At 32.8% G+C, this 21934-nt stretch overlaps 1 protein-coding gene across 3 annotated transcripts in view; it reads left to right on the top strand.

Moving 5' to 3' along the window:
- Window positions 1-21934, top strand: part of Itfg1 (integrin alpha FG-GAP repeat containing 1) — a 260497-nt gene that overhangs the window by 191807 nt on the left and 46756 nt on the right. For all 3 annotated transcript variants that reach the window (XR_013430849.1, XM_005318147.5, XM_021721173.3), the window contains exons 13-14: window positions 2245-2288; window positions 12341-12419. Coding sequence is in view for 2 of the 3 variants with exons in the window: in XM_005318147.5 (XP_005318204.1) it covers window positions 2245-2288; window positions 12341-12419 (123 nt within the window). In the remaining variant the exon portion in view is untranslated. The remainder of the gene's footprint in view (window positions 1-2244; window positions 2289-12340; window positions 12420-21934) is intronic.

Genomic DNA, 21934 nt, shown 5'->3' with positions numbered 1-21934 from the left:
TAACAAAATCCAAGGGCTCAAGTCCTTATTAAAATAGCATAGTATTTGCATATAAACTATGCATATCCTCCCCTATACTTTTAATGATCTCTAGATTATTCATAATATCTAATACAACTTAAGTACTATGTAAATAGTTATTATTATTGATTAGGTAATAATCACAGGTAAAGTATCTGCATGTTCAGTATAGATGGACTTTTTTTTTTAACATTTGCAGTCCTCAGTTGCTTGAATCCTCAGGTATTGAACCTGCAGATACAAAGGGCCAGCTGTCTTTGTCTTTATGACTTTGTTCACTTACTGTCTTCAAGGACCATCAATGTTGTAACACGTGATTCTATTTCCTTCATTTTTAAGACTGATTAATATGTGTTTAGCATGTTTTATTCATTCATCCATAGATATTTGGGTTGCTTTTACCTCTTGGTTGTTATAATTCTACTATAAACATAGCAGTGTTCATATACTGTTCCCTAATGAGCATTTTTTTCCTGAGCTTATTGATTATGTCATCTCTGGAAAAGTGTCTATTCAGATTCTTTGCCTATCAGATCAGTTGTCTTTTTATTAATAAGGTATAAGAATTCTTTTATTATTAGGTATCTGCCAGATTATAATTTTTGTTGTGAGTTAAAACCTAAGCTTTATTTTTCTTCAACTAGCAATTATCCAGTTCATTTAATAAATAATCCATCTTTTCTCATCGTTTAAAAAATATTTATTGAAGAAATATATGGTATTAGATACTGGGGAAAATAAGCATAATATGATGCAGAGCTAACATCCAAGTACAAAGACAGATGTATGAGTAAAGGATTACTATTGAGCAAGATAATGGTTTAAATAAAGGTTTGTGAAAAATATCTGGGGACCATTAGAAAAGTATCATTATCTACTTAGAGAGGAGAAAAACAAACTAAGAAGAGAAGTTATGACAAGGAAACTTTCAGAGTAAATAGCAAGAACCATGCACTGTGCCGAAGTAGAAAATCTAATATTAAAAACCCATTTTGCAAGTATAAAATATTTTTTCACTCTTTCCTCAAGTTGAAGTTAATGTAAATATACTTCAGATATCTTTTGTGATGCTCATTTCTTGGTGCCTGTGTACTTTATCTATTCTATGTTCTGGTTTGTTTGGGCTGCTATAACAAAATACCTTAGATAAGGTAATTTATACACAATAGCAATTTGTTGCTTATAATTCTTAATGCTGGGAAGTCCAAAATCAAGGTAAGGATCACTCTTCTTCAGATGGTGCCTTGTTGTGTCCTCACATGATAGAAGGGAGCAAGGGAGTTGTCTCAACTTTCTTTTATCAGGGTACTAATCCCATTCATGAAAGTGGAGCCTTCATGATTTAATTTCTTTCCACAAGCCCTCATCTCTTAATCTTGTCATTGATTGTTAGGTTCTAACATATGAATTTTAAAGAGACACCAACATTTCTAATGTAGTGATTATTATTTTACATTTATGTAATATGAATAAACATAAGAAGCCATAGTCTTACAAATGTTTTTAATCCACAGATATTCATAATTTAATTAAAATAATTTATGCTTACTGAGCAGAACTGTCAATTATTCTTTTATTTATAACACATAAAGTGTTTATTATTAGCACACAATACCTGCTTTCTTAAAAAGGTATCACTTCACCAAAAGTGATCAAACTATAGTTCTATTTCAAAACTCACGTTACTTATATAAACATTGTACAGATATTGTAAGCTTTTTTCTTTTTTTGGTGATCATAGAGTAAATTTATCACTAAATTATTTCTGTATATTTGTACCCAAAATTTTTGACAAGATAAATGAAAAAAAAGTTTTGTTTTAGATATAAAGTGTTAAGTGCTCTATTTGTTTTTTCAGTATACATTTTAATTGGTTTGTATTTAGCACCTCTCTGACAGATTCTAAGTCATCCTTGGAATTTAACTAACCAAGTGGAAAATAGAAATGACAGTAGGTACAGTATAATATAGCCATAATTAATTATCTCACCTATATAGTATACAAAACAGCACCATTTTGACAGCATAGTAAAGGTTTTTGAAATATTATAAAGTAAATAGCAGAAATTTAATTGGTTCAGATCCAAAGAAATTAAAAGGGTTTCTGCTTGTGGTCATCAATCAATTGGTGTATTAATGGGTTATGGGAGGAAATTAAAACTCATTTTCAATATAAGCTTACATTATAACAGGAATAATAGCCTGTTCTTTATTTTTCCACAGTTCTTAGTGGTCTGTGTTCTAATGACTGTCCTCGTAAGATAACAGTAAGTAAACTTAATTCTTGTTCATAAATATTTCTATGAAAAGTCTCTGCCTTGTAAATAGATACACACAAAATAGTGGTTACATGTTATAATTAAAATTGTCATTACTAGTTACTCAAAAAACTTTTCTGGAATTTATTATCTTTCCTAAAGGTATTTTTCAGAGTAAGGATCACCTCGTTTATGAAGCATTTTCTGGTATCCTACCATCATTTCTGGACATTTTGGCATTTATAATATTTGATCACTCATAACATTTTTTAGATTAGATGCCTCTCTATACTAGACTGTAAGCTCTTAAGGTCAAGAACCTTGCCATTGATCCTTGCATACCTGAAATAGAGCAAGGGTCAAATACATACTAGGCAATAGATGATTTTTTCTGCATGGCCTTAATATTGGCCTTCTGTCTAATGGAACAGTTCAGTAAAATAATTTTTTTAAAAAAAAGAAAGAAAGAAAGTAATCAAGTTTGCTCTTCTAAGTAGCTTTTTCATGTAAAATGTAATGAGGATATTACATTATATGAGAAGGCATGTGCAGGGCTATGGATATATCTCAGTTGGTTGAGTACTTGCCTTGAATGCACAAGGCCCTGGGTTCAATCCCCAGCAGCACAGACAGAGAGAGAAAGGGAGAGAGAGAGAGGCATGTTCATACATATATGTGTGTTTATTCATGGGCCTGCTTGGGTCTCTCAATCGCCCTTATTTCATAAAAAAAAAAATTGTCCCCCATTTAAATACAAGAAAACAGGCCTAGTCATAAAGTTGTTTAATAGTAGAACTGCAACATAAAATTAGGTGTTGTGATTATAGTTTCATATTCTTTCTATCCCATTAAAGCACTATATTCCCAATATTATATACATAATTGTGAAACTTCTATATTTAAAACATGTGGAAACAGATCCTGACCCAGAGATTTAATCTGACCTGGACTTGGGATCAATACCTCTGATGCAGAGAGGATTGGCAGGGGCAGAAAGGTTCGTCTAAAATGCTTTGGGAATCTCTGAAGCTACGATGATGGCTCTAGTTGGGGCAAAGGGGTCTGACCTTTGTACTCCTTTGTACTCCTTCATTGCACTCAGACAATACCAGGAGTAGATTATAATATCTATGACATCACTCCTCTTTTGCTGAGAACAAGTTCCAGGTAGGACCCAGCTGTGAGAAAATAACAGCTAACACTTCAGAAAGCCCACAGAACAAGTGTCAGAGTTCTAGAAAGATCTGGATGATGTATCACTATATCCACTACTGACACCAAAGCATTTACTGCAAGGAAAGGATTGTTATACTGAAATAGATTTTATATTATTATATTTAATCAATATAAATCATAAAATAAAAGATTTTAATTTTATAGATATTAATGTCCATTAATATTAACAGATGTTAGTATTTTGTAATTTTTTTAGTTGTAAAATGAACAGAATATCTTTATTTTATTTATTTATTTTTATGTGGTGCTGAGGATCCAGCCCAGTGCCTCATGCATGCAAGATAAGTGCTCTACCACTGACCCATAACCCCAGCCCCAGATGTTAGTATTAATAAAATATTAATTTAAATAGATTTTATGCTATAATATTTAATTGCTATATTGAAATAGATTTAGACTGAAAAACATAATGATTAATGTAGAGGTCTTTGTCTGCCAAAAAAGAAACTGTTGTGATATATTCAGTTCAAGTGAAAGACTTAAATAGAGAGAAAGGAAACCATCCAAAGCAATTCTTTCATTATAATGAAACTGGGATCTTCTAGAAGGTGCCAGCTAGAACCTACATTCCTAAAAGTGCAAAGAATGATCCAGGGCATAAAACATGGAAGGGTACTCTGGTACTGCATGGCAACACTGCAGGCTACATGAGAAAACATGCCAGGTGTAATATTCAAAGCAAAGAACCATGGACTCTCAAAAACAAATTATATTTTGAGAGTAAGAGAGAGAGAAAGCCACATTCACATAACTTTTATTAGAGCATATTGTTATAATTGTTCTATTTAAATTAAACTTTATTATACTTATACATATGTAGGGTATAGTGCTATCTATGGTTTTAGGCATCCACTGGGGGTCTTGAAATGTATACCTTGAGGATAAGAGGGGTCTAATGTACCTTACACATAGTTGTTCCATCCTTACTATAATCCTATTATATAGATACTCTGACCATCTCTAATTAAAAGTGAGGAAAGTGAAACTCAGAAAAATAAAAATAACTTGCCCAACGTCACACAGTTTTAGAAAAGAAGAAATTTGAACCCAGAATGTGTGTGTGTATAATGACTACATTATTATTTTCAGAATTTGTAAAGAAAATATTTAAAATATTCTCAGAATATGAAATATATAGTAAGAACTCACAGGCTTTGGGTTGTTGTATTAGCTAATGCTTCCATAACAAAATATGAGAAACTGGGTAATTTAAACATCAGAAAATTATTTTCTCACAGATCTGGAGAATGGAAGTCCAAGATCATAGTGCCAGGCATGCTGATATTCTCATAGGTTGAGCTCCTTGCATATTAACTTTTTATGTTTCACATCAAGGAATAACTGGAAAATTAGTATTTCTTTCTTCCTTTCTTAGAAAATTAGTCTTTCTTTCTTTCTTTCTTTCTTTCTTTTTTTTTTTTTTTTTGGTACTATAGACTAAACTCAAGATGGTTTGCCACTCAGCTATATCCCTCGCTCTTTTTTTTTTTTTTTTGTTCCTCCACATTTTTTATTGGTGCATTATATTTGTACATAATGATGGGATTTATTGTTATATTGTGTATACGTACAAATATGTAACAATATAATTTGGCCAATATCACTCCCCAGTACTTTCCCCCTCCTTCTCCATCTCCCACCACTTCAGCCCTTTCTTCTGCTGATCTCCCTTTGATTTTCATAAGATTAGCTCCACATTTCTTTCCTTTTTTCCTCTCTAGCTTCTGCATATAAGAGAAAATATTATAACTCTTGACCTTCTGAGTTTGATATTTTGCTTAATGTGATAATCTAGTTCCATCCATTTTCCCACAAATGACATAATAAAACTCCATTGTGTATATGTACCACCTTGTATTTATCCATTCATCCATTGATGGATACCTAGGCTGGTTCCATAGTTTGGCTATTGTGAATTGTGCTTCTATGAACATGGATATGCATGTACTTCTATAGTATGATGGCTTTAATTCTTCAGATAAGTACCAAGTAGTAGTATAGTTAGTTGGGTGTAGCCTAGTCTTTTGAGGAACCTCCATACTGATTTGTATAGTGATTGAACTAATTTATAGTCCCACCAACAGTGTACAAGTGTTCTTTTTTCCCACATCCTCTCCAGCATTTATTATTTGTATTCTTGATGACTGCCATTCTGACTAGTGTGAGATAAAATCTCAGGGTAGTTTTAATTTGCATTTCCCTAATTGTTAATAATGTTGAACATTTTTTCATGTTTGTTGCCCATTGGTATTTCTTTGAGAAGTTCCTTTTAATCCATTTGCCCATTTATTAATTGAGTTATTTGGGTTTTTCTGTAAAGTTTTTTGAGTTCTTTATATATTCTGATGTTAATCCTCTTTCAGAAAAGTAACTAGCAAAGATTTTCATTTTTTAAAAAAAAAATATTTATTTGTTAGTTTTCGGTAGACACAACATCTTTGTTTGTATGTGGTGCTGAGGATCGAACCCAGGCTGCACACATGCCAGGCGAGCGCGCTACCGCTTGAGCCACATCCCCAGCCCCTCCCATTCTGTAGGTTCTGTCTTCACACTCATAGGCGGGAGGATCTCAAGTTCAAGGCCAGCCTGGGCAACTTATCAAGATAACTCCATCTCAAAATTTATAAAACAGGGAGGACACTAGTGCTATAACTCAGTGGAAAATGCCCCTGAGTTCTATCCCAGTACAAAAAATAATAATAAACCAGGTATGCATATGCCTGTAATCCCAGCAGTTCAGGAGGCTGAGACAGAAGGATCACAAATTCAAAGCCAGCCTTCACAAAAGCAAGGCACTAAGCAACTCAGTGAGACTCTGTCTCTAAATAAAATACAAAACAGGGCTGGGGATAGGACTCATTGGTCAAGTGTTCAATCCCCAGTTCCCGCTCCCCCACCCCAAAAAAAAATAATAACATATTGTGTTAATATAGCCTGTATATTATGAAAAATATATTTTCCAAATAGCAAAGAGATCATCATCCTTTGTATAATTTCAATACTTTTAACGTTTATTATAGCTTGTTTTAAGTTCTGGTATTAGGCCTTTCCTGGAGAAAATTGTTTAATCCTTTTTGAAAGTGAGCAGTAGTGTCTCCAATTATTATTGAATTATCTATTTCTCCCTTCAGTTCTTCATATATTTTGGGACTCTATTGATAAAGTGTATGTGTGCTTAAAATTGTTATATCTTCTTGATGGACTGACCCTTTTTTCATGTCCTTTTTTGTCTCTAGTAAAATTTGTATATTAAAATCTATTTTATTTTAGCCACTCCAGTTCTCATTGTTTTCTGTTTACATGGTGTATTTTTCAATAGGTTTCATACAGTATAATCTTTGAATTTACAAAAGTGTCTTTTTATAAAAAGTATATAAATGGATCATACTGTTATTAATTATTCTGTAATTAATCTGTATCTTTTGTTAAGGGCATTTAATTCACTTACATTTATTGTATCTATTGATAAGGCAGTATTTATGTATATCTTTTTTCTGTTTGTTTTCTTTGTCTTGAATTTTCTCATTCCTCTATTGCATTCGTACTACTTTATTTTAGAATATTCTCTAGGTTATCTCTATATTTTTTAAGTTATTTTCTTAGTAATTGCTCAGAATTACAATTAACATTTTATCTCTGAAACAGTCTGGTTCATATTTCACTTGTCTACAAAATCTGTATTCCATTATACATTTTTACTACCCGCTTTTTTGTGCTTTTATTGTCATACAAGTAACATCTTCAAACATTTTGAGCCCAGGAACTTTATATTACTGCTTTATGTGTAGATTCAATTTACTTTCTAGGGTCCTTTTAGTTCATTCAGCTAGAAGTCCCTTCAGTATTCCTGTAAGTTAGGTGTACCAATAAAATCTTCTCTGTTTTTATCTGGCAATGTGTTAATTTCCTTTTCATTTTTGATGGACAGTTGTACTATATTTTAGACTTTTTGATTAATAGTCATGTTCTTTCATACTTCAAATGTATCATTCTGCTACCTTCTGGCCTCATGGGTTTATAATGAGAAATCATCCATTAATCTTATTGAGGATCCCTTGTACATAATGAATGAATTCTTCTCCCTTACTGCTTTCAAGATTCTCTATTTCGTTTCCAAATTTCACTATGAGGGCTGAGGTGGTACAGCACTTGCCTAGCACTTGCCCCATGACCACAAAAAAAATTTTTTTTTTACTATGATATGATTGTTAGTATTTGTCTGTAATGTATTATGCTGTGGATCTCTGTGGTTCATCCTACCGGGTAGTCACTGGGATTTTTACATGTGAATATTAACATACTTCATTAAATTTGGGCAGTCTCGGCCATTATTGCTTCATATATTGTTTCTCCCCTTCTCTACTCTCTTTCTAGAACTTCCATTATAGTTAATATTCTTAATGGTACCCCCATAGGTCTCTGTAGCTCTCTTCATTTTCTGAATTGACATATCTTCAATTATTTTTTCTGCCAATTTAAATCTACTGAGCCAATGTACTGAATTTTTCATTTCAGTCATTGTACTCCAGAAATTAGTTTTGGTTCTGTTTTGTGATTTCTGCCTCTTTATTCATATTCTTTTTTGGTGAGACACTGTTTTCTATGATTTCTGTAAATTCTTTCATCATGATTTCCTTTAGTTCTTTGGATATATTTATTAGAGCTGATTTAAAATCTTTGGTAAATCAGCCATCTAAGCTTCCTTGGGGGCAGTTTCTATTGACTATCCCCCGTCCGTAGTATATGAGCCATACTTTCTTGTTTCTTTGTATGTGCCATACTTTCTTGTTATTGTTGAAAATGTGTATGTTAAAATATGTATCAACTCTGGATATCAGATATTCCCCACCTACCCTGAGTTTTTTGTTATTGCTTGTTGTCATATGATTCACCTGGATAAATTCTATAACGCCTCTACTCCTTATGCATGTGGCTACTAAAGTTTGCCCCCCTCAGCTTAATGGTCATCTTGGATGATCAGATAGTGCCTTAAATGATAGATGAGATCCTTCTCAGGGCTTTTGGGGCATGAACATAGTACTATTCATGTATGTGACCTTCTGATTTCCCAGAAATATATCAAAGCTTCTCAAATCCCCTTTCTATCTTTCCTTTTAAGGTTTTGTCAGCGTCTCATTAACCCCAGTTGATATCACTGCCTCAGACAGCTGTAGTCGTAAACCTCTGATGATGATTATTTTAAACAAGCATTCCAGTGATAGGGCTGTTCATACAAGCAAATTCTCAGTCTCCTAAATAAAGACAAATCCTGAGAATGGAGATTTCCTGGGAGCTTCTGGATAAGTCAAATAATGAATTCTCTGGAAATGAGGCTTTTAGGAGTTCTAAACCTTATTCTGCCCCCTCCAGTAACTATAAGGCTATTTGTTTTCATAGCTACCTTAGTTGCAAAGCTATAGATTTTTCTTTTTTTTAATATTGTAGACATTGGTGGACCTTTATTTTATTCATTTATTTATATGTGGTGCTGAAAATCAAACCCAGTGCCTCACACATGCTAGGTAAGTGCTCTACCACTGAGCCACAAACCTAGCCCCCCAAAGCTGTAGGTTTTTCAATATTTCATTAGAGTTAACATGAGGGTAATGGAAGTCGGGCAAATTAATATACAATAAAGGTCACTATTCACAAGATTCAGCTGTTTTTCTTCAATAATTGCTGCTTAGATTCTTCGAAGTTTTGAAAAGGTGATTTTGACAATGTTTTGCCAAAGTTCTCATTGCTTTTATGAAGAAGCAGAATTTTGGAGGTCCTTACTATGCTACTTCAGAAGTGATAGACCTAACTTGGCTTATTAAAATCTATTGGTTTGCCTAGTGCTGTGGCCCATACCTGGCAATCCCAGCAGCTGGGGAGGCTGAAGCAAGGGAATAGCAAGTTCAAAGCCAGCCTCAGCAAAAGCGAAGTACTAAGCAACTCACTGACACCTTGTCTCTCAATAAAATACAAAATAGGGCTGGAAATGTGGCTCAGTGGTCAAGTGCCCCTGAGTTCAATCCAAGTACCAAAAAAAAAAAAAAATCTATTGGTTCAACTTCAACTACAAATGATTTTTCATATGCATGGTTTTGTAACATTATGCATTGTTCATTTGGAAAATTTTGGAATACTGAGTTACACAGATCATTCTGATGTTGACACATTTCATAGTATAATATTTTGAATTAACATCACCATTAATTACATCAGAAAAGCTTTTAAATATTGGGAAGATGTCAGATTACAGTAGCAATTTTCTAGATTCTAGTTTTCACTTGGAAGCTCAAATTTTTTTATTATCAACAAATACTGTCAGACTCTATTTCTCCATTTTCAGAAAAGCATTGACTAATAACCAAGTCTAAATACCCATTTTTGGTGCTACTGCTAATTAACCACCTTTGCTTTTGTGTCATTAGTATAGTTGTTGACAGAGTGTAAAATACAAAGGCATCTTAGAATTACTATTAAAATAGTAATGTGATTTTACCAAATGTGATCTGCTCTGAGTGTGTCAGGAGCCCTAGGAGCTTTTATGCTATACTTTTAGAAACACTGTGTAGAGGAATTGAACCTGGATTTCTGGAAATTGTCTTTCAATGTCAGAATGATTAGCTCATGATGTGGTGAACTTTTACTCTCTAATTCAGAGACGTGCTGACCTAATTTTTTAATTGAATATGGGTGGGAAAGAGAAAAATGCCCACATAACCTGTAAAAATAAGATACTAGGTATAGTAATATGAAATATGCCAGGTGAATTAGTACAAATATTCAAGAATATAATTGGAAATATTCACTGAGAATTCTTATCACCCAAGATAGCTGTTCCAGTGTCTACACTACACTATAACAAATTAAATTTGAAGTCATTATCACAGTGGACATTGTGACCTCATAAGTATCTCCAGGTCTCCCGGGAATAAGATAGATTTAAAGTATGAAAGGTCATACCCTGTTCTAAAGAAACACATACAAAGAAAAATTTATTTTAAGAAGTATGTACTGCGTTCACAATGTTAAGTACATAAACCGGTAGTATCTCTTTTATGCTGCTGATAGGAATATAAAGGTAATACCAGTTCATATATAAGAATGCTGTGCTTATTACTGCAAAAGCAATGGGAAACTGAACAATAAGAAAAACATGTTATATGATGGAATATCCTAAAGCACCAGAAATGTACTACAGCCATATGCTTAATTATGAATGAGTCTCAAAATAATGTACTTTTCAAAGCACATAATGAATTTACATATGTAAAACTATAAAGAAAAAGAAAAATTGCATGAAGAAGATAATTTCTTACCTTAACTTTTGTTCACTTATCTGTGGTTAAGTGATATGGTAATTTTACCCTGTAATCCCAGTAACTCAGAAAGCTGGGACAGGAGGATTTCAAATTCAAGGCCAGTCTCAGCAACTTAGCGGGGCCCTCAGAGACTTATTAAGAAGTTGTCTCAAAATAAAAGGCTGGGAAAGTAGTTCAGTGATAAAACACCCCTGCATTCAATCTCTGCTATACTTAAAAAACAAAAAACTATCTGTGGTTGGCTTCAAAACTGGATATTAAAAGACAATGCTTTTCCTTTCCTGTCTACAAAATAAGAATATACACGTATATGGAATTTCATTAACTCTTTCATGAAACTGTACTTAATACAAAGTATATGCTTTATTTGTGTGATATTATTCACATATTTTATTCAACTTAACTAAATAAATAAATAAATTCTGATGAGTAATTATTCCATTCTTACAGCAATCTAGTTTCTCATGGCCTTTGGAAGCACATGAAAGTTTAAGGTTCTTAAAAATATCAATCAGGCAATTGTGGTATTAATGAAATTAATTATTTCTTGCCTATCCTGGAGGAAAATCATTTTCAGAGCATCAATAGACTATCTAAATGTTATTATTATCTTTCCCCTACTTTATTGGAAAGATAAATACAATTTCATTTTTGTGACAATATTCAAGAGTTTAAAGCATTTCTTAAACTTTTTGTCATCTCTTTATAGGAAAATCCATTGCAGCCATTAGTTCCATTATGTCCTGTTTAATTTGTAAAGAAAATAAATGTATCATCTTTCATTCAAAGTTTGAAAAATAATTCTAGTATAAGAAGCAATATACAAGTTGAAGATAAACTTTACCATTGTAATTAGGCCTTGTCAGTCTGATTTTTCTTAAGTGGAATATAATTTATTCTTCTAATGAGCAGAGAGTTAAAATTGATAAAAACTAATTATTAATCTTTTTCATCAACTGTAATTATTATAGATGAATTTTATTTACTTTGATATTTTAGTGAGAGAATGTATACATTACCCATCACTGTAGGAAATAAAGCAATGCTATATTCAACAGAAATATTATATAATAAAACTATTGATTTTGGGGGTTTTTTGTTTTAGTTTTTTTTTTTTTGTAGTGCTAAGGGTTGAACCCAGGATCTCATGCATGCAAAGCAAGCACTCAACCACTGAGCTACATCCATCCAAAACTGTTGTAGTTCTATTCTAGGTAAAATCGAAAGTAGTGAATAAAATTTTGCTTAAAAAATATTTGTCCTTATAAAGAAAAACAATATTAAATATTGTAAATACTCAGTTTGAACTATATAAATGTAACTATCAAGTCATTTACAAAGTTAAGAATTTTCTACTAACCGAGTTTTATTTTGAAGTATTATAGAAGTGCTAAGTAACTCTTATCTATATAAGAATTACATATAAGAATTTTTTACTGTGTTCATGATAGATTTGCATGAAATTTGAAATCACTCACTTACATTTCAAAACTATTTCTTTTCTTATTGCAGCCTTTTGGAGTGAATCAGCCTGGACCATATATCATGTATACAGCTGTAGATGCAAATGGGTATCTGAAAAATGGCTCAGGTAAGGCCAGATATAATGTTCATAATGTATAGAAGCACCTTCATTCAATATATTGGCAAGGTAAACTGATGACACAAATTGGTTTCATACCCCTAATAATTTTTTTATTAGTCTTTAGGTTTATTCCAATAAGTTATAAAAAGATTCTCAAGGCAAAATATTAACATTTAATTCTTCATTTATCACCATTGTGATAGACCCAAGTCCTTTCTTATATTTTTTCAGTTGAACTAAGAGAGAAATTTGAATAAATTAGACTTATTTTAAAGAGTAAAATAGTAAATTATTTAAATTAAGCTCATTTTAGAAGAAGTAAAAATTAGAATCCAATTAATACTATAATCTAAATTAATCCTAGATTTTAATATGTGAAATAGAAGCTGGAAAATATTGAGAGGTTTTTTTGAGTTGTGAGTATGAAGAAAAAATCTAGTTATATATTCAGATAAGTAATAAAGGGAAATACAATTAAGTCAAAAAAGGAAATAAGACTAAGCAAAGAAAGTACATTTGACATAAGATTAGATCCAAATTACAATGAATACATGGTAATCATTTATATTATCTAAATAAGAAAAGGGATCCTAATACATTAATACACTTCTTAGTGTCTCCAAGTCTTACCCATGAAGAAATATAAGCAGACCTGCTATGTTCCTACTTTTTTTGGATTTAAAAAAAAAAAAAGCTCATAATATGACCATTCTCATGTTATTTGATAGTCATACATAATAATGAGTGAACTTTTTAGCTAATTATACACAGTTAAAACTCATAATTGCAGTTTCAGCATAGAAACATTCATGTGGTAAAGCTATAACCCTCCCCACATTCCATCCTGCCTTATCAGTAGATAATTCTCTGTAGGGATGTAGGGATGACTACATTTATGTATTTTAGAAACTGTACTCCTGGCTTTCTCATAGAGCAACTGAGGGTCACTACCCATTAGTGAATCATGAAATTTCTTTTTTCTTTTTTTTTTTTATTGGTTGTTCAAAACATTACAAAGCTCATGATATATCATCTTTCATACATTTGATTCAAGTGGGTTATGAACTCCCATTTTTACCCCAAATATAAATTGCAGAATCACATTGGTTACACATCCACATTTTTACATAATGCCATATTAGTGACTGTTGTATTCTGCTATCTTTCCTATCCCCTACTATCCCCCTCCCCTCCCCTCCCATCTTCCCTCTCTACCCCATCTCCTGTTGTTCAATTCTCTCCCTTGTTTCCCCCCCCTTTCCCCTCACAACCTCTTATATGTAATTTTGTGTAATAATAAGGGTCTCCTTCCATTTCCATACAATTTCCCTTCTCTCTCCCTTTCCCTCCCACCACTCGTCTCTGTTTAATATTAATCTTTTCCTTATGCTCTTCCTCACTGCTCTGTTCTTAGTTGCTCTCCTTATATCAAAGAAGACATTTGGCATTTGTTTTTTAAGGATTGGCTAGCTTCACTTAGCATAATCTGCTCTAATGCCATCCATTTCCCTGCAAATTCCATGAATCATGAAATTAATTGAGTGGCTAATAGAAGTTTTTATTTAACAAAATAAATGAGAACCCTAGGAAATATGAAAGTATATCACAGAAAAGTTAAGTATTATTTTACGATATTTTTTAATTTTAGGAATGTGTATGTCTGTTCATACTTGGTGATGACATAAAATGTGGTTTTTATTGAAGACTATAGTTTAAAAAGTTTGAAAACCAGAGAGAGATAATAACATACATAATATTACTCAGCATAGGCCTGGCCTAATTTTCTTTTTGCTTATACGTACATCTTATCATTCTTATACAATATTCTGTGGTTTCTACTTTCTAGCAAAGCCTGAAAGGCCAAATGTTGTTGGAGAGTTACATTACAGAAGACTCATTAATTTTGCAAATAAACCAAAGTTCCTATGGGGAAAAAAAAACATAAAACTACATTTATTATGAACATTTTAGAAGCTAAACAACTCTAGGTTTGAATGTAGGATTTTGTGCACTGCTCTTATAAGTTAGCCAAAAATCTGCAACAGGGACCTAAATTCCCTAACTAATATTTTGCCGAGAACTTAGTAGGTTGGATCATATTGGCAAAATTTGGTGGGCCAATGGGTTATTAGTCATTTATGAATAATAATATTATGAGACCAAGAATTTTTTTCTCCCTCTTAAATTACTTACTTTTTCTTTTGAGTTAATTATTTGGTAACATAGCTGAGGAAAGAAACCCAAGTAACCCCTACCTTCTGTGTTCTCTTGGTTGGTCTATTCTAAAAGTGGTATTAAGCAGACAACTGTTTTTTCTCTTGTTCACACTCAACAAAGAATACATCTGTAACCAGGTATGTGTGTTTTTCCCACACCAACTGATTCTCCAATATCAAGTGTGTTATAATTCTACTCACTTCTGTCACTATCACAAGAATGCCCTATACTTTAGACATCAGATGCAGTGCTGTCCCGGTATCCAGTACTTCTTTAAATTGGTATTTCCCATGGCTGTATCCTTAGGTTCAGTCAGTTCCTAAAATGGCTCAAAGAACTGAAAAAAAAAAAAAATTACATTTACTGGTTTCTTATAAACGATACAGATAGCCAGAAGAACAAATACATAGGACAAGAGCTTGAGGTGTGCCACTTTACCAAAACATTGATATGTTCACCAGTCTGGAAACTTTCCAACCTTTTCCTCTTGGGTTTTATGGAAGCCTCCTAGGTAGGCATAATTGATTAAATCATTAGCCACTGGTGGTCAACTCAACCTTCAGCCCTCTCCTTTTCCTAGAAAGGAAGTAGGGGCTAAAAGTTTCTAACCTATTCTTACATGGATAGTTAGTTACCCTTGCAACCAGCCCCTATCCTGAGATTCTCCAGGAGCTCTTAGCCATATTATTACCATACAAAAAAGATACCATTTCAGAGATTCCAAGGAGTCATATACCTGGAAAATAAAATATTCATTTATTTTTCTTTTCATTTTTATAGTCTAAGGAATAGAATTCAGGGGCTCAAGCATGGAAGACAAACCCTCTACCACTGTGCTATATCCCCAGCCCAATATATTTCTTATTATACATTAGAGTATCACATATACCTCATATTTTAGAGCAATTAAAATGTATTGCAGACTCAGCATGTCTGAAAAGCAAAGAAAAATTTGGTTTAAAATGTGATAAAATGAATATGGCTGATAAACAGATTATTAAGGAAAATTATTGGTTGTAACACATGGATATTGTCTTTATGTAATTTTAATTATAACCATTCTGATTTCTACACTTTAATCAATAATTATTCATTACATTTTTCAGCACCTAAAACTTTTGATACTTGTTTTGATTATAATTATTAACATAAACTAATTGTACAAATTAATGGTGTTCACTCTGACATTTATATATATATATATCCTTCCTTGATTATGTCCACCCTCCCTTCACCTAAGTCTCTTATACATTCAGGTAGTTTTTTGTTTTGTTTTGTTTTGTGTTGCTTTGCTTTTGGTTCTACACATGAGAGTAAACCTGATATTTGTCTGTATCTCACTTATTTCACTTAATATAACTTTCTCCAGTTCCATCAATTTTTCTCCAAATGAAATTATTTTTAATAGTAATTCATGTCTATGTACAGACTATATTTTCTTTATCTACTTTTTATCAGAATCCTAGGCCAGATGCCTACCTCTAGGGATCCCAAATAACCAGGTCCAGCCACTCATCACAAAACCCAAAAGAAAAAGTAATGATAAAAGTAGGAACAGAACTTTAATCATTATGACCATGGGAAGACAAGGTGAGATGCAGCATTTCAGCCCTGTCAGTTTAAATGGAGCAAGAATTGGGCAGGGGTGAGAGGTATGCATAATTAAGTAGTCTTTGTCAAATTGTGGACTAGTTGATGAACATTTCAGATCTGGCTCAGGATACTTTCTATTTAGGATATTTATCTATCAGATCTGTGATCCTGGAAAGGAGCATTTCAGTTCCTGAAAAATGATTGTTCCTGCTTAGGAGATAGTCCTATCAAAGGGTGATATACCCTTCATTCTGATGTTCCTGGAAGGAGTAGGACTAAAAATTTCTATGTGCCACCGTAGGGATCTGAAACAGGATGCTACGAATTTTGCCTCAGTCTTGAGTAGGATGAGATAGGTTAGTAAATTGTTTCACCAGTTTTTAGATGAACTTTTTAAATGATTAACATGCACATAAGTGCAGAGCTAATGAGGGACCTGAAGATGAATACAAAATAAAGGTAGAGATTCTAAGTCCTTGTTATACATTTATCTGTTAACTTGATCTGAGCTGATTCCTTTTCTTAGCTATTATGAATACTGTTAAAATAAACATAGATATATGGATATCTCTTTTGAATATTGGCATCATTTCCTTTGGATATTATACTCAGGAGTGGAATAACTAGATCATATGGTAGTTCTATTTTTAGTTTTTTAGCAACCTTCATAGTATTTTCCATAGTGGATGTACCAATTTACATTTCCACCAATAGTGTATAAGGTTCCTTTTCCTCCACATTCTAGCCACCATTTATTATTTTGTTTTGTTTTTTAAGCTATTCCAACTGGGGTGAGATACAGTATCAGTGAAGTTTTGATTTGCATTTCCCTGTTAGCTAAAGATATTAAGCATTTTTTCATATACTCATTGACCATTTATACTTCTTCAAAAGAAGTATATGTTCAAATCATTTGCCAATTTTTATTAGATTAATTGTCCATTTTTGTTAAATGTACGGAGTTTTTTATAAGTTCTGGCCATTAATCCTCAGTCAGATGAATAGTCGGCAGATTTTTCTCCCATTCTACAGGTTCCCAATTCACTCTGTTGATTGTTGTACAGAAGCTTTTTAATTTTATGCAATCCCACTTCTCAATTGTTTTTGTTCCTGAACTATTGGAGTTCTATTCAGGTGCCTGTACCAGTAGCCTGGACTGTTTCCCCTATGTTTTCATCTAGTAGTTTCAAAGTTTTAGGACTTTGATCCATTTTGAGTTGATTTTTATACAGGATAGAAGATAGAGGCCTACTTTCAATCCTCTACACATTGATAGCCAATTTTCCCAGCAACATTTGACATCACTGGGCCATTTTTTAGTACCTTTGTCAACAGTCTGTTGGCTGTTGGTGTCATGGGTTTATTTCTGAATCCTGCATTCTGTACTATTGGTCTATATGTCTATTCTTATGTTAATACCATTCTGTTTTTGTTACTGTGACCGTATAGTATATTTTGAAATAGATAATGATCTCTCCAGTATTGCTTTTGAAAAATTTGTTGTAATTAGTTACACATGACAGTAGAATACATCTTGACATATCATACATAAATGGAGTATAGCTTCTCATTCTTCTGGTTGTACATGTTATAGAATTACACTGGTCACATAGTCATATATGCACATAGAGTAATAATGTTTGATTCATTCCACTATCCTTCCCACCTCCATACCCCCTCCCTTCACTCCTTTTTGTGTAATCTAAAATACCTCTATTTGTTCCTAACCTCTCCCCTTATTGTGAATTAGCATCCACATTATCAGAGAAAACATTCGACCTTTGGTTCCTTGGGAATTGGGTATTTTGCTTAGTATGATATTCTCCAGCTTTATCCATTTCCTGGCAAATGCCATGATTTCATTCTTCTTTAAGGTTGAGTAATATTCTATTGTATATATAAACCACAGTTTCTTTATCCATTCATTTGTTGAAGGGCACCTAGGTTGGTTCCATGGCTTAGCTACTTAACAAATTGAGCCGCTATAAACATTGATGTTACTGCATCACTGTAGTTTGTTGATTTTAAGTCCTTTGGGTATAAACCAAGGAATGGGATAATTTGGTCATATGATGGTTCCATTGAAAGTTTTCTGAGGAATCTCCATACTGCTTTCCATAGTGATTATGCCAGTTTGCTCTGATAGAATTATGATATATGCAATGTATGAGTGTACCCTTTTTCCCCACATCCTCAGCAACATTTATTGTTTTTTGTATTCTTGACAATTGCCATTCTCAATTTAGTTTTGATTTGTATTTCTCTAATTGCTAGAGATGTTGAACATTTTTTCATATATTTGTTGACCAATTGTATTTTTTCTTCTGTGAAGTGTCTTTTCTGTTCCTTAACTCAATTATTGATTGGGTTATTTTTTTTTTCCTGGTGTTAAGTTTTTTTGAGTTCTTTATATATCCTGCAGAGTAATTCTCTAAGTGAGATGCATGTGGTAAAGATTTTCTCCCATTCTGTAGGCTCCTCTGTTCACATTATTGTTTCTTTTGCTGTGAAGAAGCTTTTTAGTTTGATTCCATGCCATTTATTGATTCTTGATTTTATTTCTTGTTCTTTAGGGATCTTGTTTAGGAAGTCAGTTCCTAAGCTGACATGGTGGAGATTTGGGCCTACTTTTTCTTCTATTAGACACAGGGTCTCTGTTCTAGTGCCTAATCCTTTGATCTACTTTGAGTTCAGTTTTGTGCAGGGTAAGAAAAAGGAGTTTAATTTTATTCTGCTTTACATATGGGTTTCCAGTTTTCCCAGAACCATTTGTTGAAGAGGATATCTTTTCTCCAATGTATGTTTTTGGTGCCTTTGTCTAGTATGAGATAACTTTATATGGATTTGTCTATATGTCTTCTATTTTGTACCATTGATCTAGTGTCTGTTTTGATGCCCATTCTATGCCATTTTTGTTGCTATGGCTCTGTAGTATAATTTAAGGTCTGGTATTATGTTGCCTCCTGCTTCACTTTTCTTGCTAAGGATTGCTTTGGCTATTCTGCTCTTATTTTTCCAAATGAATTTCATGATTGCCTTTTCTATTTCTATGAAGAATGTCATTGGGATTGTAATAGGAATTGCATTAAATCTGTATAACAGTTTTGGTAGAATGGCCATTTTGACATAATTAATTCTAGTATTGCTTTTTGCTCAGCTATTTGGGGTTTTTTTTTTTTTCTTCCATATGGATTTTTGTATTTTTGTTTCCTGGGAATGTCATTGGCATTTTGATGGGAATTGCAATAAATATGGAGATCACTTTGGGTAGTATGGCCATTTTAACAATATTAATTCTGCCTACCCAAGAACATGGGAGGTCATTCCATCTTCTATACTGTCTTCTTCAATTAGTACCTTCAGTGTTCTGTAAATTTTCATTATAGCAGTTTTTCACCTCCTTGGTCAGTTCATTCCTATGGTATTTTGTTATTGCTATTTTTTGTTTTGTAGGGCTGTTGTAAATGGGATTGCTTTCTGAATTCTTTCTCAGCAAGTATTGTATATAGAAAAGTCCCTGGTTTTTATATGTTGATTTTGTGTCCTTTTATTTTGCTGAGTTTATCAGCTCTGAGAGTCTTTGGTGAAGTTATTAGGGTTTTCTAAGTAGATTCATATCATCCAAAAACAAAACAAAACAAAAAAACTTGTTCTCTTCTTATTTTTATCTCTTTTCTTTCTTTTTCTTTTTTTTTTTTAAGAGAGTGAGAGAGGAGAGAGAGAGAGAGAGAGAAAGAGAGAATTTTTAATATTTATTTTTTAGTTCTTGGTGGACACAACATCTTTGTTGGTTTGTAGTGCTGAGGATCGAACCCGGGCCGCACGCATGCCAGGCAAGCGTGCTACCGCTTGAGTCACATCCCCAGCCCCTTTTCTTTCTTTTTCTTGCACAATTTTCTCTGGCTATAATTTCTAGTATTATATTGAATAAAAATGATGAAACGTGAACACTCTTGTCTTATTCCTTATCTTAGAAGAAATGCGTTCATTTTTCCTCATTTACTATGATGTTGGTTATGTGTTTTTAATATATATAAAGTTGATTATATTGAGGTATGATCCTCTAATTTATTCAGGGCTTTTATCATGAGGGATGCTGAATTTTATGAGGCCTTTTCTGCATCTATTGAGATAACTGCATGATTATTATGCTTGATTCTATTTATGTGCTATATTACAGTTATTAGTTTTGTATATGTTGAACCATCCTTATATACCTGGAATGAAAACAACTTGATCATGGTTATATGATCTTTTTAAGGTTGTGTTAAATTTGATTTGTAAATATATTGTTTAGGATTTCTACATCTATATTCATTAACAAAAATAAATGAAATAAAGACTAAAAGAACAATATAGAGGATCAGTGAAACAGTTGGTTTCTTTAAAAAGATTAGCAAAATTGACAAACCTTTAGCTAAACTAACCAGAAGAAAGAAGATCCAAATAAATAAAATTATAGATGAAAATAGAAACATTAAAAATATTTCTACACCTATGTTTATTAGGTATATAATTTTCTTTGTTTCTTTTAAAAGCAGGATAACTTTGGCTTCATAAAATTAGTTTGGAACAATTTCTTCCCTTTATTTTATGAAATGGTTTGGGGAAGGATTGTTGTGTTTCTTTAAAAACTCTGATAAAATTCAGCAGTAAATCGATCCAGACTTGAGGTTTTCTTTGTTGGAAGACCAAATTACTGCTTCAGTCTCATTACTTGTTACTAATATATTTAAATGTTTTTTTATCCTCCTCATTCAATTTCTGAGATTATCATGTGCACCAAAGTTTGTCTATTTCTAGATTTTCCAGTTCATATATGGGTCTTCAAAGTATTTAAATGTTTCTATTTTCATCTCTAATTTCTGATATGCTGTGTTTATATTTTTGATTATATAAAAATCAAATAAAAATACTTGCTTCAGTGACCCACTGTACATTCAATAGTATGTTGTTCAATCTCCAAGTGTTTGTATAATTTCTCTAATTTCTCTTGCTATGGATTTCTAGTTTGAGTCCATTCTGGTTTAATAAGATGCAAAAGAGACTGCAAATTGGGGCAGCCAATTTGCAAAGCAGTATGGAGATTCCTTGGAAAACTGGGTATGGAACAACCATTTACCCAGCTATTCCTCTCCTCAGACTATACCCAAAGGACTTAAAATACTACAGGGACACAGCCACATCGATGTTTATAGCAGCACAATTCACAATAGCTAAACTGTGGAGCCAACCTAGATGTCCTTCAGTGGATGAATGGATAAAAAAATGTGGCATATATACACAATGGAATTTTACTCAGCATTAAAAAAAGAACAAAACCATGGCATTTGCAGGTAAATGGATGGAGTTGGAGAAGATAATGCTAAGTGAAGTCAGCCAATCCCAAAAAAAAACAAATACCGAATGTTTTCTCTGATATAAAGAGGTTGACTCATAGTGGGGTTGGGAGGGAGAGCATGGGAGGATATGAATTCTAGATAGGGAAGAGGGGTGCGAGGTAAAGGGAGGGGTCAGGGGATTAGCAAGGATGTGGGATGTGATGGACATCATTATACACAGTACATGCATGAAGACTTGAATTGAGTGTCAACATACTTTATATACTGAGATAAAAATGTTGTGGTATATATGTGTATTAAAATTGTAATGCAAAAAAAATTACCTTAGATTAGGTAGAAGGAAGTGTAAGGAGGGGAAGGCAGGGGATG

The sequence above is a fragment of the Ictidomys tridecemlineatus genome, chromosome 15 (assembly GCF_052094955.1).
Source record: "Ictidomys tridecemlineatus isolate mIctTri1 chromosome 15, mIctTri1.hap1, whole genome shotgun sequence".
Lineage (NCBI taxonomy): Eukaryota > Metazoa > Chordata > Mammalia > Rodentia > Sciuridae > Ictidomys > Ictidomys tridecemlineatus.
Note: the sequence above shows the minus strand (reverse complement) of the source record. Positions and strands in the feature narration are given on the sequence as shown.